Below are 13684 nucleotides of genomic sequence, written 5' to 3'. Positions count from 1 at the left end.
ATTGAACTTTCCCACCATCCATAAAAGGTCCAGTGTGTAGGATTTGGGGAATATGTTGGCAGAGATGGAGTATAATTTAAGAAGTATGTTTTAGTGTATAATTACCTGGAAATAAGAACTGATGTATTTTCATTATCTTCAGTGAACCGTTTATATCTACATAAGGAGCAGATCCTTATCAATGGAGATCGCCTTGTTGCAGGCTATGTTTTTACAGTAGCCTAGAATGGACAAACCAAGCACTGGCTCTAGATAGGGCCACTCACATTTTTTCATCCATCAACCATACTTTGGAGCCCCTCCTTAATAAGACCATAGGAAAAACTTTTTTTTTTATGTGAAGCTCCCAATAAAAACCTTAGTAGTAGGGCCAGACCCGAAAATTCAGTTGAATGGATATTCGTTAATTGGTTTTCAATTTAGGAATGACATATATTTATATACTGTATGAATGACATATTTTTATGTACTGTATCTGTATATATATATATATATTGCAGAGGAGAAATGTCATTACAATGTTTGTGAGAAAAAAACATTAAAAAATACATCTTACATCTTAGATTTGCTGGCGTTAGTATGGTCTACATTCATTTGTCCATGGTGATAAAAACTCACAAGCTGTGTAATGTCACAAGAAATGCATAGAAAGGTCACTGAACCCAACACTTCCGGAGTTTGAGTTGGTCCACTTAGCCCCTCTTTTTCTCTCTGTTTATCATGATCCTGCTGCTGCGCCTGTCACACACACAGTGACAGGAATGATCATTTTACCAAATGGTTATTAATGGGTTTATTTCTGTGTCGGTGTGAGCAGCACTGGAACGCAAGCACATCAGCCCCCCTGCAGCTCGCCCGAGTGGAGCCCTTCTGTGCTGCACAGAGCAGGCAAGTTTTAACATCTTCCATAGTAAGGACAGTTATCATTTCAGTTGCACAACCAAATTTGATTAATTTTATAACACTGGACACAGTTTGTTGTATTGCGGGTCTGTCAGGGGTTTTGCAACTTCACAAACTATAAAGTGTCACAACTGCTGTCAAGCAGTCGGAGGCACACTGGGCTTCTGCATGGTGTCTCTATCACCTGACGCTGAAGCTGTAGGCACATGTTGTCTCTGATGCGGAAACTGTTGCGGTCAGGATTCCCGGCACTCCCTCACCTGACACTAAAGCTCCGGGCGCAAGGTGTCTCTCTCTTTCAGGGGTCAGCTGTGGGCACACAGTATCCCTTGCACCAACGACCGAAGCTCCAATTATTCAATGTTGTTAAATGCTGAAGCTCCAGAGCCTAGAAATCGGTTTTCGGTATAGCCATAGTTAGCAGGTGCTGGGTTAGCGGCCCGTCTCTGACATGCCAGTCAACATCGGAGAAACATTCATTTGCACTTTTAGTTGCTTTATTCTGTGTTTTTAATGGTTTTAATCACCTGGTCCATTTATTTTGAAGAGGAAAAGACCTCTGTGAACATTTTGGCTTCTCTGTTAAAAACCCCTGAACAATGACCTAATGGAATTATAACCAGGAGAAGTTTTAACTTGTTACAGTCTGTAATCCTTATCGCTAGATAACACTAAATCCCCCTAAATCCCCCTAGATCATACACAGAGGACCTTTAAGGACTGTTAGTAAGTCATTTAAAATAATTTCATTATTATTAATTTCATTCAAGTTAGTTTTAATTGTAAATTGTATAAGAACTGTTTGATATGCTGACAAAACAATCTCAGCTAGTTCTGGTGCTTTCAACTGTGCTGACGCGATCTGACCGTTATGACCATAATAAACAAGAACGTAAATGGACTTTAAAAAGACATGAAAATATAAACTCTAACTCTGCCTCTTACTTTGAGTCATAGGGATGCTGCTTATTTAATCACAATTACTAAATGGTATAAAGACATACTTTTGAAGCAGAGTAATTTTTTCAGTAAATTTTAGTAGCTTTAAGATGAGATTGTTTTCACTGCTTCAAAGGTAATGAATGAAATGTTAAACTCTAGTTTTATAAATATGTCCTAGGGGTCTTCAGAATCATGAAATGTTTTAACATCCACATTCTATAGTGGCAAACACAATCTGCTGAAGAGCATGTGACACAGTTAAAAGCTCCAGAATAACCGAGTATATTAAGCTTAGATTAAGACTGCCAGCTGCTGTTTCCAAAGTCAAGAATGAACTAACTATTTTGACTATCAAGCTGTACGATTTTATTGACCTTCGATCCAGTAAAAGTCATTTTCTTTAGATGGACGTTTATATAACTTGTAAGATCAGAGTGTTAAAAAAGCTACACCTGCATGTGTCTGTGTAGAGTATATATGTGTTACTCACCCTGAGAAATGAGTCAAGTGCTCCGTTCTCCATGAACTCTGTGATGATCATCGTAGGTCTGCTTTTGGTGACGACGCCCTCCAGTCTGATAATGTTTGGCTGGTCAAACTGGCCCATGATCGATGCCTCGGACAGGAAGTCTCTCCTCTGCCTCTCAGAGTAGCCAACCTTCAGGGTCTTGATGGCCACAGGAATTTCTTTTTTCCCGACAGGCTTCAGGCGACCTTTGTACACCTCCCCAAACTCACCTGAAAAAAGGAGAAAACATTAAGTGGCTGAAATTAAAGATACTGTCTAAGAGCATAAAACAGTATAAGACTCAGCAGGGAGAAACAAGTGCATAATTGGAGATGGTTGTCTTTATAATGCTGCTTTGAATTCAGAGCCCTTAAATAAATGATTACATAATAAAGGGTGAATAAATAATTGCATTTTAATCAAATTTTATGATGTAGAAATGGGTCACCAGTGAAGGGGCTGAAATTCATACCATTTGGCTTCCATTCATTATTAAAAATCCTCCGTCAATAAGACAAGAAGGAGCATGCTGTCCTTTGCTGTGGCAGAGTTGGGCAGTTGTGAGAGGGGCAGGGCGTGTTAAACACATAAACACTCACTCAGTTGTTGGAGCTGCCCTCTGCATGCTCAATCTCACACTGATGGCCTCTGAGCAGCTTTGCTCGACCAGATTGAGGTCGAGGGCTTTGCTCAAGGGGACACTGGAGGTATTTTTGGAGGCCGAAAGAACAACAAAATTGAATCCCCTCAATAGCTCCTCTCAGGGGGTGTGAAAGGGTTTGTAGCAGAGGTTGGCAGACAAGATAAAAGCGACAATGCCATTATTATAGTGAAGGTACTTGGCTTTGTACACCACACCTCAACTTTCATCTAGTGGTTTAAACAAAGGCAGCCAGGTGGCCTCATGGATGAAGAGATTGTACCATGTTCATAGGTTTAGTCCCTACAGGCAGTTTAATTATTCTTGAAGGCCAAAGTATTTTCTAACTCTGTTCCACAGACTGTATGAATGAAGTGGACTAGCCTCGGGGTCTGAAAAGAGAAGCCAATGCTGAAATGCCTTAAACCTGCATTCTTGCTAATGGCCAGTAGGGTGCGACCGATAGCAAAAATAAGCGTTTAGAACTTTATTAGAAAACTACCCTAACTTTCACTTAATTTATTACCCCAGTAATCCTAATGAGCTTATTAGCACAGTCTTTAGTCTTGCAAAGCCAGACCAGTCTTCACAGCGCTGTGTCAGCACTTGACAGAGGTGTGGAATCAATGTACTAGCATTCTGCTATAGGACAAAAAATGCTCTGACTTGTTTTTATTTCTTTGAAACCCCTCGCAATCTTCCTGAACAACACTAAACCCAAGAAGAAGCAATAGTGCAAAATATTGCCAGGGGGAACACACACAGTGATGGGGATAAGTGATAGCATCACACCTCTAACATTACCTAATGGTTATTAACAGGTTAAACAAGTTTGGCAAGCCATTTCTGTATTCGCATCTACAAGCTTATTGAGACTGCTTAACAGCTTAGTGTTGTGTCCTGGGTATCCAGGAGGAGAGCTGAAACAGTAACAGCTGTAATACAAAGATTGCTGATCCAGTAGGGAGCCGGGACGGTCCGAAATCAGACTCACAGTGCAAAAACTATCATATTCAGGTATAGTTTGACTGGAGATATTTGGAAAGATAGCTATATGATCATCTGACAAAAACATTTGATGGAGTACACTATACCTTTTAAATACAACTGTTTTTCAGGTAGTAAACTCTAAACTTTCAGGTAGTTCTCTAAACTGGTAGTACCCCTTGAATCCAAAAGGTTTTACTGTTTATGAATTTGATAACTCGATGACATACTTTATTATTCATTATTTGTTAACCAATTTGGTGTTCCAGGGAGTAGTACTGTGATCCAGCAGGTGATCATTTTTTTAGATTTATAACTGACATATGCTATGCAGTTAAAAGTCAGACATGTTTCAGTTGGATCAGTCAACGCAGTGTCCCAGAATGCACCATGTTCAAAACAAAAGACACACAGTGTGGAGGAGACAAATGCAGTGCTGTGCAAAAAAACCAAAAGTTATTCTATTTTAGGATTTCCAGCATTCCCTTTCATAATGTTTTAGGAGGCAGAACTGTTTCAACTAAAAGCTGCAGGAGGTTGCCACCTTCATGTGTCTTTGGTTCTTGCTTTTTTTCTGCGTTGGAATGTCGATCAATGAATTGAGTGGTCGTGGTTCGTTATGATGTTAAAAATTATGAACCATTTTGAACTTGTTCAATGTACAGAAAATTTCCTACGCTGCCGGAGACACAGATGTCTTTTGTCACAGTAAATGCAGTCATATGCTGCTCGGGGACATGAAAATTGAATATCGCTTCAAAATAAAAGTCCTCATCTCAGAGATATAAATCATGTGTGAATAATAGATGAGTGATGGGAATTGGATGACAGGCTGTGTCGTCCTGTCTCACTGTGATCTCTGCTCCACATCTCACTGCTCATTAAAAACTATCTACTGTCACTGCTGTAAACTAGCTCAAGTAGAGATGGATGGAGAGCGAAATGGGATGAAGAATGGAAGAAGAAATGGGTTGGTGAAGTGAAAGAGTAAGAATGGAAATGAGGCATTGACAATAAGGGCAAAGAAGGGAGGAAGAATGGAAGGATGGATGAAGATGGATGAAAGCAGCAATTTTGGAGGCGAGATCGGGTGACATGTCACTTCCTCTTCTAAAATAGAGGTGGTCGAGGAAAAGATGGAGCATTGATTGGTATTCATTGGTTTTATTCTGAAATCATGTCTAAAACAGTATATCAAATACATCGAAAGTTAATAAAGAAGCCTGTCAGGTTAGATGTTATAGCTGCTTTCTATTGTAAACGAAAGTGTTTCAGGACTTAAATAAAATGCTTTTAATGAATGACATTTCTTGCAGTGTCAGTGATAGTAATAAGGGAGGAGGAAAAGAGAAGGGTGTTATCACAGAGAGAGAGGAAGAGAGAGTGAGGTGAGATATTTTTATCATCTCCTTAGGGTGCTTTCTTCTTTTATCTTCCCTCCTCAATCTGTTGTTCTGCCTTTTCCCCCCTTGGTTCTTTGTTTTAGCATTTCTCCATACGCAAACAAACTCTAAAACTCTAGAGGGGCTGAATCACAGAGAGAGATGGAGATAGGAGGAAGTATCAAAGAAGTACAGCAAGAAAAACAAAAAGAGAAAGTCAGAGGGAGGGGGAAAGACAATAGAGCTGTGGATGAATTTTTACTTTCTATTGTGGTAGAATGGGAGAGATTCAACCGTTTCAGAACTAAAAGTCGGACCACATCTCATATCACCGTGGCTCAAATCTTCCCTTCCCTCCCCATGGTTTTCATCCCTCCTCCGTCACCTCTGGCTGAGGTGAGAAACCTTCCCCTGAGAGAAATAAAGCGAGAAACGGAGGGATTACGGAAAGCCTCTCAGAGTGGCTCAACAGAGCAAAGCCGAAAGCACATACTCTCAGCGGTGAGGGTCTGAATCTGGTTCATGACCTTTATCACACCGGGCTCCATGGCCATTTGGGTTTGATTGGTTTTGGTCCAAGGAAAAAAAAATGCCTCTATTCTGCCATCTATTATGGTTTGAGGTACAAATATCACTAATAAATCAAAAAGGAAGAAGAAAATCTGCACAAGATAATGAACTACTGTTGAGAAGGAAAGAAAGAAAATGCTAAATATAATTGTACTGGAGACAGATGGTGGCAACAAGGTTGGGTGATATGACAATACATACCAATAAGCAATATAAAATAAGTCATACCTTATGTTGTGGTAAATATCCCTTTGATATTGTTCTAATTTGTTGTGTCACTTAGATTAGACAAAGACAGAGGGTTACTTCTGTCATTATTCTTTCATCTGTTGACGGTTTCTCTTCTGACTTTTCAAAGGATTTTAACTTTACTGCCAACCCATTGACAAATTAAAGGAATACTTCACTCACAAAGTAATCATTTGAAAATCAATTACAGGTTACTCACTACTTCTCACCTAGAGTTCATGAAAAACTTTGTTTTTCTCGCATGCCTTCACAGTGAACGGAGAATCCAAAAAGGAAAACATTCCCTATGAATTAAAGTAATCAGGGTCCACAAAACTATATCAAAACATCCATTTACAAACTTTCACACAACTGGTACAGTATAATCCAAGATTGATTTATCCAGTTATATGCTCTGTAGTTCCCAAACACATGTATTTTTGCTAAAACTTTAACACAAGGCAGTGCAAATGATCACATGCACAGACAAGTGTGTAAGAATTTGTAAACAGATGTTTGGATATAGTTCTTCTGTTGGTAAATGTGGAGCCTGATTACTTCATAAGGAATGTTTGCCCTTTTTGGATTATCTGTTCTCTTTTGAGTCATGCAAGAAAAACAGTTTTCTTTGTGGATTAAAGGTGACAGCCTGTGAGTAATTGGCGTCCGAATGGTCATTTTTTGGACGAAGTATTTCTTTAAACTGTTAAGGGACTCCAAAACAACAATTGCGCTGCATGACCCCTTATGATTCCCGGTCTACTGCCCTTTGTGCAGTGTGTATGTACCCTGTTACGCCCAAGTTCCCACTCAGTCTGGCGCAACCAGTAATCACATGCTGGAATAATACTGTAATACTGTGTGATGTGTGTGAGTTTGTTGTAATTAGATTAAAATACACACCATATTAGATATATGCATCATATCAGAGCAATATATACTGAAAGAGGCATCTTAGAACTAGATTTGACACTATAAGATATCTAAGATGAAATGATAATGCAGGACCTGTAGATTTTACTGTAATAGTAAATGTAACCAAATCATCTACAATGAAATAAACTGTCAAAAAAAATGGACACAGGGAAAAAATATGGGAGTGTTGGGGTCTTTTGACCACGTTGCTGAAAGAGCCTTGTGCCTATCTTAAGATTTTCAGATGAACCTATTAAAGTACAGCTGGTAACTTTTATAAAAAACACTTTTCGTCATATTTGCTGAAGCTGTCACTATATCCTGACAGTAGTACATTAGGTAGTCTATGAAAAAAGAAATACTACTAATAATTCTCATGGCGTGGTTGGTGAGGGGTGCTTGGTTTTGGCTCGACTGTTTTCAACATGGCAGCTGGGTAGCAAACTTTCTCATAGGACCTTGCGGTAGTTTGTTGCTTTGACTTTGACCCTAAAGCATGTAGCATTGAGCTTTCATTAAAAAGATCTCATACTTCAATGCAAAGATGATACACTGCCTATGCCTTTAAGACCTTGAATAGATTATTTATTCATATTTTTGATGCAAATATCTGCATAAAGCATTAATATCACTAACAGACCTCGGGGTAATTCCTCAGTATTGTGTATTTCCAGGGGAAATTAAATAATGAACACATCTGAGTACTTCATCATAGAGTTTGGATATCCAAATGCCCATTTCTTTTCATGGGTCACCCTACAACTGATGGAGGATAATGGCTGGATGTTCTCCTGGTTTTATTTTGTGCAGTCACTGGATGTACACTGCATTTTGTGAACCTATTCATGACCTTGCGTTTTGGCTTTTAGCATATGTTTTACATATCTTTATGTTTTATGTATTATATTAAGTTCTTGATGCATCTCTTATGCTAAAATCTGCTTGTTCTGTGTCTCACCTGACTTGGATGCCCTTGGGGACAATGCAGCTAAAAAGAAATGGCTGAAGATGGTGCATAGTTTCAGTGCTCAGGGACCAGTAGTAAAATAAGGCATTTGATCTTAGCAACTGTAAAAATGTGTCCTTATTATTTGTTTCTCATTTCAATCTTTTTCCCCCTTTTCTCTCTGACATCCGACAGCTAAAACTCTGCCCCCCGAAATATTTCAGAGGATGCTGTGGGACTCCGTTTCACATCCAACTTTCTCTATTTGCCAAACATCACACAGCATTTTTACAGTTCAGCTCAGATAGCCAAAGAGAATGCACGAAGACAGTTTTAATTTATTCCTGTGAAAGTTTTCAGCATGAATAAAACATCTCTCCTGACTTCAAAGGAAAAAAATAAAGCAAAAATAATAAATTGGCATTGCACGTTTCCAGATCTTTCTCATTGATAGGAATGTCTGGCACAGTTGAAGAACTTGATTAATTTACTGTAGACTATCTGCTGTTTCAAGTGACAGTTGGTCTCATTAAAGAAAACTAAGGTTTGCTTTTTCAACGTTGCCTTTTGAAGCAGTTTAGAGTAGATAAGCACATAGACTGTGATTCATTTTTTTTGATCTTACTCCTCAAGAAAATGCACAATCATAATTGACATGTTAAAATGATCATGGATTTTCCCTCTGAGGCATTTGAGTTTTTAACATGTTATAGAAACAACATGAGAGAGAGTCAAAGTGCAACCAAGGGTCAAAGACACGAAAATTTCTACCTGATCCAATGACCTCCTCTATTTTGACACAGGAGGGGTCGATTTCCTTGGCAAATTCCCGCACAGCCTCGTTGGGGTCCTCGTAGGTGAAGGGGTCAATGTAGATCTTGACCCCCGGTGAACTATGACCCTCAGACAGGGTGGGAAAGGTCACAGTCGGGGTGGGACCACTGAACATGTCTGGCCTCAGAGTCACCTCTGAGGAGAGAATTAGAAAGTGTAAATATAAACCCTGCTTTGAAAGTTTCGTGTATGTAAGAAAAGAGAAAAGACGAGCTGATTTTAAGTTTCAGTTCGGGTCATACCTCCTCCGCCGTTGTACTGCTGCAGCTTGTCACCATACACGCTCTCCTTAAGCTGCCTTCTCCTGCAGACAGAAACACAAACGGAGAGAATTTGGGGGAAAGAGGCAAGCAGACAGAAATGTTACACAGAAGTTAGGAAAGTTAGAAATGCTAATTGGCTGTCTTCACTTCAGCTGAGTTGAGGTAAAATAAATAGTCTTCTTGAATGTCGAAAAAAGTCTGCCTCGGAGAGGGGAAAAGTCTTTCAGGAATTCATTAGTATTATATGGCTGGTTTCTGTTCTGTGTTGTCAGCTCTTGTTTCCTGCTTTCATCTGAGACTGGAACCACAGAAATGCAGTCTGTAATATTTCAATACGTCAACTGATCCTCACAATAGACACCTTACACCGCACACAGGAGAGACGGCGAGTCGCTCACTATTTCTGGGAGGTCACGGGGTCACGGTAACTTCAGGCATTTCAGAAAGTCCCGATCTGTTCTAAAATTGTCGAATCAATAATAAATCATTTTTGTCTATCAAACCTTAGTCGTCATTGTTAAAAAATTGCAGTTCTAGTGATTGCATGAGTTGCTTTCAGCAATTGCAGTAAATTACCACGTCAAGCTGAGAAATACTTTCGACTACCGGGCTCTTTTTATCAGGGCTGTTTTTGGACAAACTGATCATTGTCTCTGTTGCACATCTGCTCTCTATTCTGCACATTACTATGTTTGCACATCCATCTTCACTTTTTGCACACTTATTTGCTCATTTTTTCTTTTTTCTTGCTCTTTTTAATCTTTCTGGCTTTTTTGTTTGTTTGTTCTTTGTACATACTGTACATATCATTATCATAATTGTTATTTTATTTTATTCTATTCTATTTCATTCTATGTTACGTGCCTTTCTTTCTATATATATTTGCATTATTTTGCCTTTTTAACAAATATTTTATTCAGTTGCTGCTCTCTTATTTGCTGCTGTAACGAAACAATTTCCTTCAGGGGATTAATAAAGTATTTCTATTCTATTTTATCTTTATTATATTTTACTGGATTTTCTTAATGCGATGTCAGTACGTAAGTCTTATTAAGATACAGTATTCAGCAGCATATGGTTGCACAAAAATTAAATGAGTTGCTCACAGCAGTTAAAACATTTTCTTGTTAGCAAAGCTTTAATGTAATCCTTTTTTTAAGTTATAAAAGTCAAGTAAGCAGTTCAAAATGCAACAGAATCCCTAAAATAATGAAAAAAAAGATAAATATGGAGATTATCCCTGAGCTTAAAAACTTTACTTTTCGCTTAAAATGTTGCCTCAAGGTACATTTACTGCCTGTCAACCAGATCTCACAGTGATTGCCACCAGATACAGTTTGCTCCGTTGTCATGGAGATGGCTCAGTTATCATCACATGACCAAAGTATGGAGCTTCACATGATAACAGATGGTCCTATGAGGGGGGGTGGGGACTGACTGAGGGTCCAGACTGTGAGGTGTGGTTGAAAGCCCTGAAAAATTCTAGTTAAGCGAAATGCTAATTAATAGGCCTTTTTTCAAAGAAAACGTTTTGGACAAGTCAAAGTATGTAACATACGCAGCGGGCTACGTGACACACACATGAATGCAGCATGGGCATGAGTGTGTAATACTGTGTACATGTGTGTCTATGCGTTACCTGGTACAGATGATGGCAATAGCTACCAATGAGACGATACACACTCCACCTACTAAAGAGCCTGCAATCAGGGAGAGCTGCTGTCCTAGCTCTGACTTGTACTCATCTGCAGAAAAACGCACACACACATACACACACACACACACACACACACACGCACGCACACACACACACATAAAGTAGGGCAGAATTTAATTACTTCACAGCCAGATTTTCACTCTTGCTCAACCTCTCACATCCCCCCTCTCACTCCTGCACTCTCTTTTCTCTCCACCATAAACCCCCACCGACACACACACACCTCCACACACTCCAGCCAGCCAGCCCACCACCCACTTACCATCAGTGAGTGTTTGAAAGAGCATGTCCTTGCTGTAAGCTCCGTAGCCGGCCACAGTGCGGGCCCTCACCTGGACCACATAGCCAGTTCCGGGCCTCAGACCTTCCAGAACAACATTGGGTGTTTCACTCTGGACCACTGAGCTGTTCAGCACTGACGACAGGGACTGAAGAGGAAGTTGAGAGAGAGAGATGAATATGTTTTATAGCAAGGCAAGACAGACAATAAGACTTCCTCAGTCACAGACTAAGATAGACTAAATTTAGTACTCGGTTTTGGCCTTCAGCTAAGACAAGATTAATTCTTCCAATGTTCCAGCCCAAACTGAGACATTCACCACTTTCAAACTGTGACTCCCTCACAGGATGCTGCAACTGCAACATCTTGAGTTTGAATTCATCTGGTCATTCATTCATCTTGTCTCACCGTGCCAGTTTTTTCAGCAGTAAGAAAGAACTTTACAAACTACATTTTGTTTCTGTACTACACACACTTATATCATCTGTCTGTCTCTCAATACACACCTTAAAAGGTGAGTTTGCCAAAATTACTGAAGACGATTTACATTTACCCCTGGTGGTACATTGTGTTGTCATGGAAACAGATTTTTTTGTTTATTTGGCTATATTGAGATATCTGCCTCCCCGACAATACAATGGAAGAAATGAAATTATGCCAGAAATAATGTCCCAGTTACTCAGAGTAATCCCCAGACAACACTACTAACACTTTTCATTCAAACCACTTTCTACTGAGAGAGAGTCACTGTGATGATGTTTAGATTATCCAGAGTGACTGGGTCATGTTGATCGGTGGGCTTTTCCAAATTTTCCATATTACAAGCAGAATGAGCAAATATTTATTTACATTTATTGTACTGGGGTGGAGCAGAAGTCTGAAAAACAGATAAACCTCGGTACATTAAACTGGAACGCTTGTATTGCAAAAAATCACTAGTGTCGAGTGATAACATATGTCTAATTTTAGGGGGGTGAACTGACCCTTTAAACAGAAACTTAATGGGGAACACCACCTAAGAATTCCAACATGTTATTTTTATGATCTTATGATTTTTTTTATATCCAAATGAGCTTTATTCTACTCTGTTGTTCTCAGTTGTGAAATAGAACATTTTTCAATAGACTCTGAACCTTCACATGCTTGTTTCATCTAGAGTATATTTCCAAATTCATTGTCTATGGAGCAGCTCAAGACTTCAAACCCTATGGCATCACAAATTTGAGCACTCTAGCATTTTGATTTGGAAGGGAGTTGCTCATGTTAACTGATATTTTTGGACTGTCTTAGACCATAGGAATAGCAAGTATATATTCTGAAAATGGGTGTAGTTCCCCTTTAACAGCAGGATGAAAAGCTTTTCTAAAATCTGAACTGTCCTCTCTGCCTTAAAGTTTTTGCACCTCTGGCCACATCCAGCATCACTAACTGGGGTACTGAGGTTCAATCTGTTGCATCTGTTAGCACACACAACAGGGATATCATGGTGTTCTCACACAGCCAGGAGCGCACCACTATATCACAGCAGCAAGGTGAGAAGTTAAACCTTGAACTTTCAGCAAGAATATATGATTTTCAGCTGTTGTAAAATTGCTTTGTAAGTGGTACCTTCCCATGTTTTTAACGACATTTGGTAAACTCAACAGCAAGTCATCTTTGTCATTTTACTCTGGATAATTCACAGACCTCGGTGTGAATAGATCTGATAAGAACTACTATACTGAAGACACTGTCCTAGTAAAAGCAAGTTCAGAAGAGATAGTGGGTCGTTGTTTCTGGAAAAACACATCGCCATTAAACTTTACAAATGTCATTTTTCAGGGTTTTGTGCAGCACAAATGGGATACCATTTATTCTCATTTTCCTGGAGTGGTGACAGAAAGAAGGAAGAAAAGGGCATAATTCAAAGCTTTGGCGCATAAAACTATTTACAATGCAAGACACCACTAGATGAAAAAGTATATTTTGTATTCTTAGTCATTCTGTCTACCATCTTCACATTTTGTGAAAAAAAAAGAAAAAAATCTCTTTAAACCCTTCCTCTTTGATTTCTTGGTCTTTTTCCCACCACTTTGACCCTTTCTTTCATCCATCTCCTCCAAATATTACCCATTGATAATGCAGTTAATTAGTTGTTGCCCATAGAGACACGTCTACCAGAGCATTTAGGCCTCTTTCCGCCCCGTCCTCCTTCTGAGGTGAATTAGCTGGACCTATCAGACCTATCTTATAAACCCAAGGCTACAACCTTTTAGCTCTATCTTTCTACACCCTCCCTCTATATGCTTCCTCTCACCCATTTCTTTCAGATAAAAAGGTTTTTGCTGCGCCGAGATCGAAGCGGTCCAGGGGGAACGACAAATATGGTGTGGAGATGGCATGAAAGGATGGGGGAGGGACTCATGCCGTGAGGATGAAGGAGGTGGAGGGGTCGACGGCAGAGCAAAAAGGAGAGGGAGAGAAATGACGGAGATGAGGAGGAGAGTTCAGGAGGGAAAAAAGCGCAAAGAAAGCGAGGGTTGCGGGAGGAAAGAGAGATAGGAAGAGGGAGGGTTGTCAGAAGAGAGAG

The 13684-nt window shown here is 39.6% G+C and overlaps 1 protein-coding gene across 1 annotated transcript in view; it reads right to left on the bottom strand.

Moving 5' to 3' along the window:
* Positions 1-13684, bottom strand: part of LOC121964183 (ephrin type-B receptor 1-like) — a 103928-nt gene that overhangs the window by 15305 nt on the left and 74939 nt on the right. The window contains exons 10-14 of the mRNA XM_042514399.1: positions 11098-11263; positions 10758-10863; positions 9098-9159; positions 8793-8990; positions 2336-2583 (exon numbers count right to left, since the gene is read on the bottom strand). Coding sequence (XP_042370333.1) covers positions 2336-2583; positions 8793-8990; positions 9098-9159; positions 10758-10863; positions 11098-11263 — 780 coding nt within the window. The remainder of the gene's footprint in view (positions 1-2335; positions 2584-8792; positions 8991-9097; positions 9160-10757; positions 10864-11097; positions 11264-13684) is intronic.

The sequence above is a fragment of the Plectropomus leopardus genome, chromosome 3 (assembly GCF_008729295.1).
Source record: "Plectropomus leopardus isolate mb chromosome 3, YSFRI_Pleo_2.0, whole genome shotgun sequence".
NCBI lineage: Eukaryota > Metazoa > Chordata > Actinopteri > Perciformes > Serranidae > Plectropomus > Plectropomus leopardus.
The sequence above is the reverse complement of the archived record's forward strand: the minus strand, read 5'-3'. Positions and strand labels throughout refer to the sequence as shown.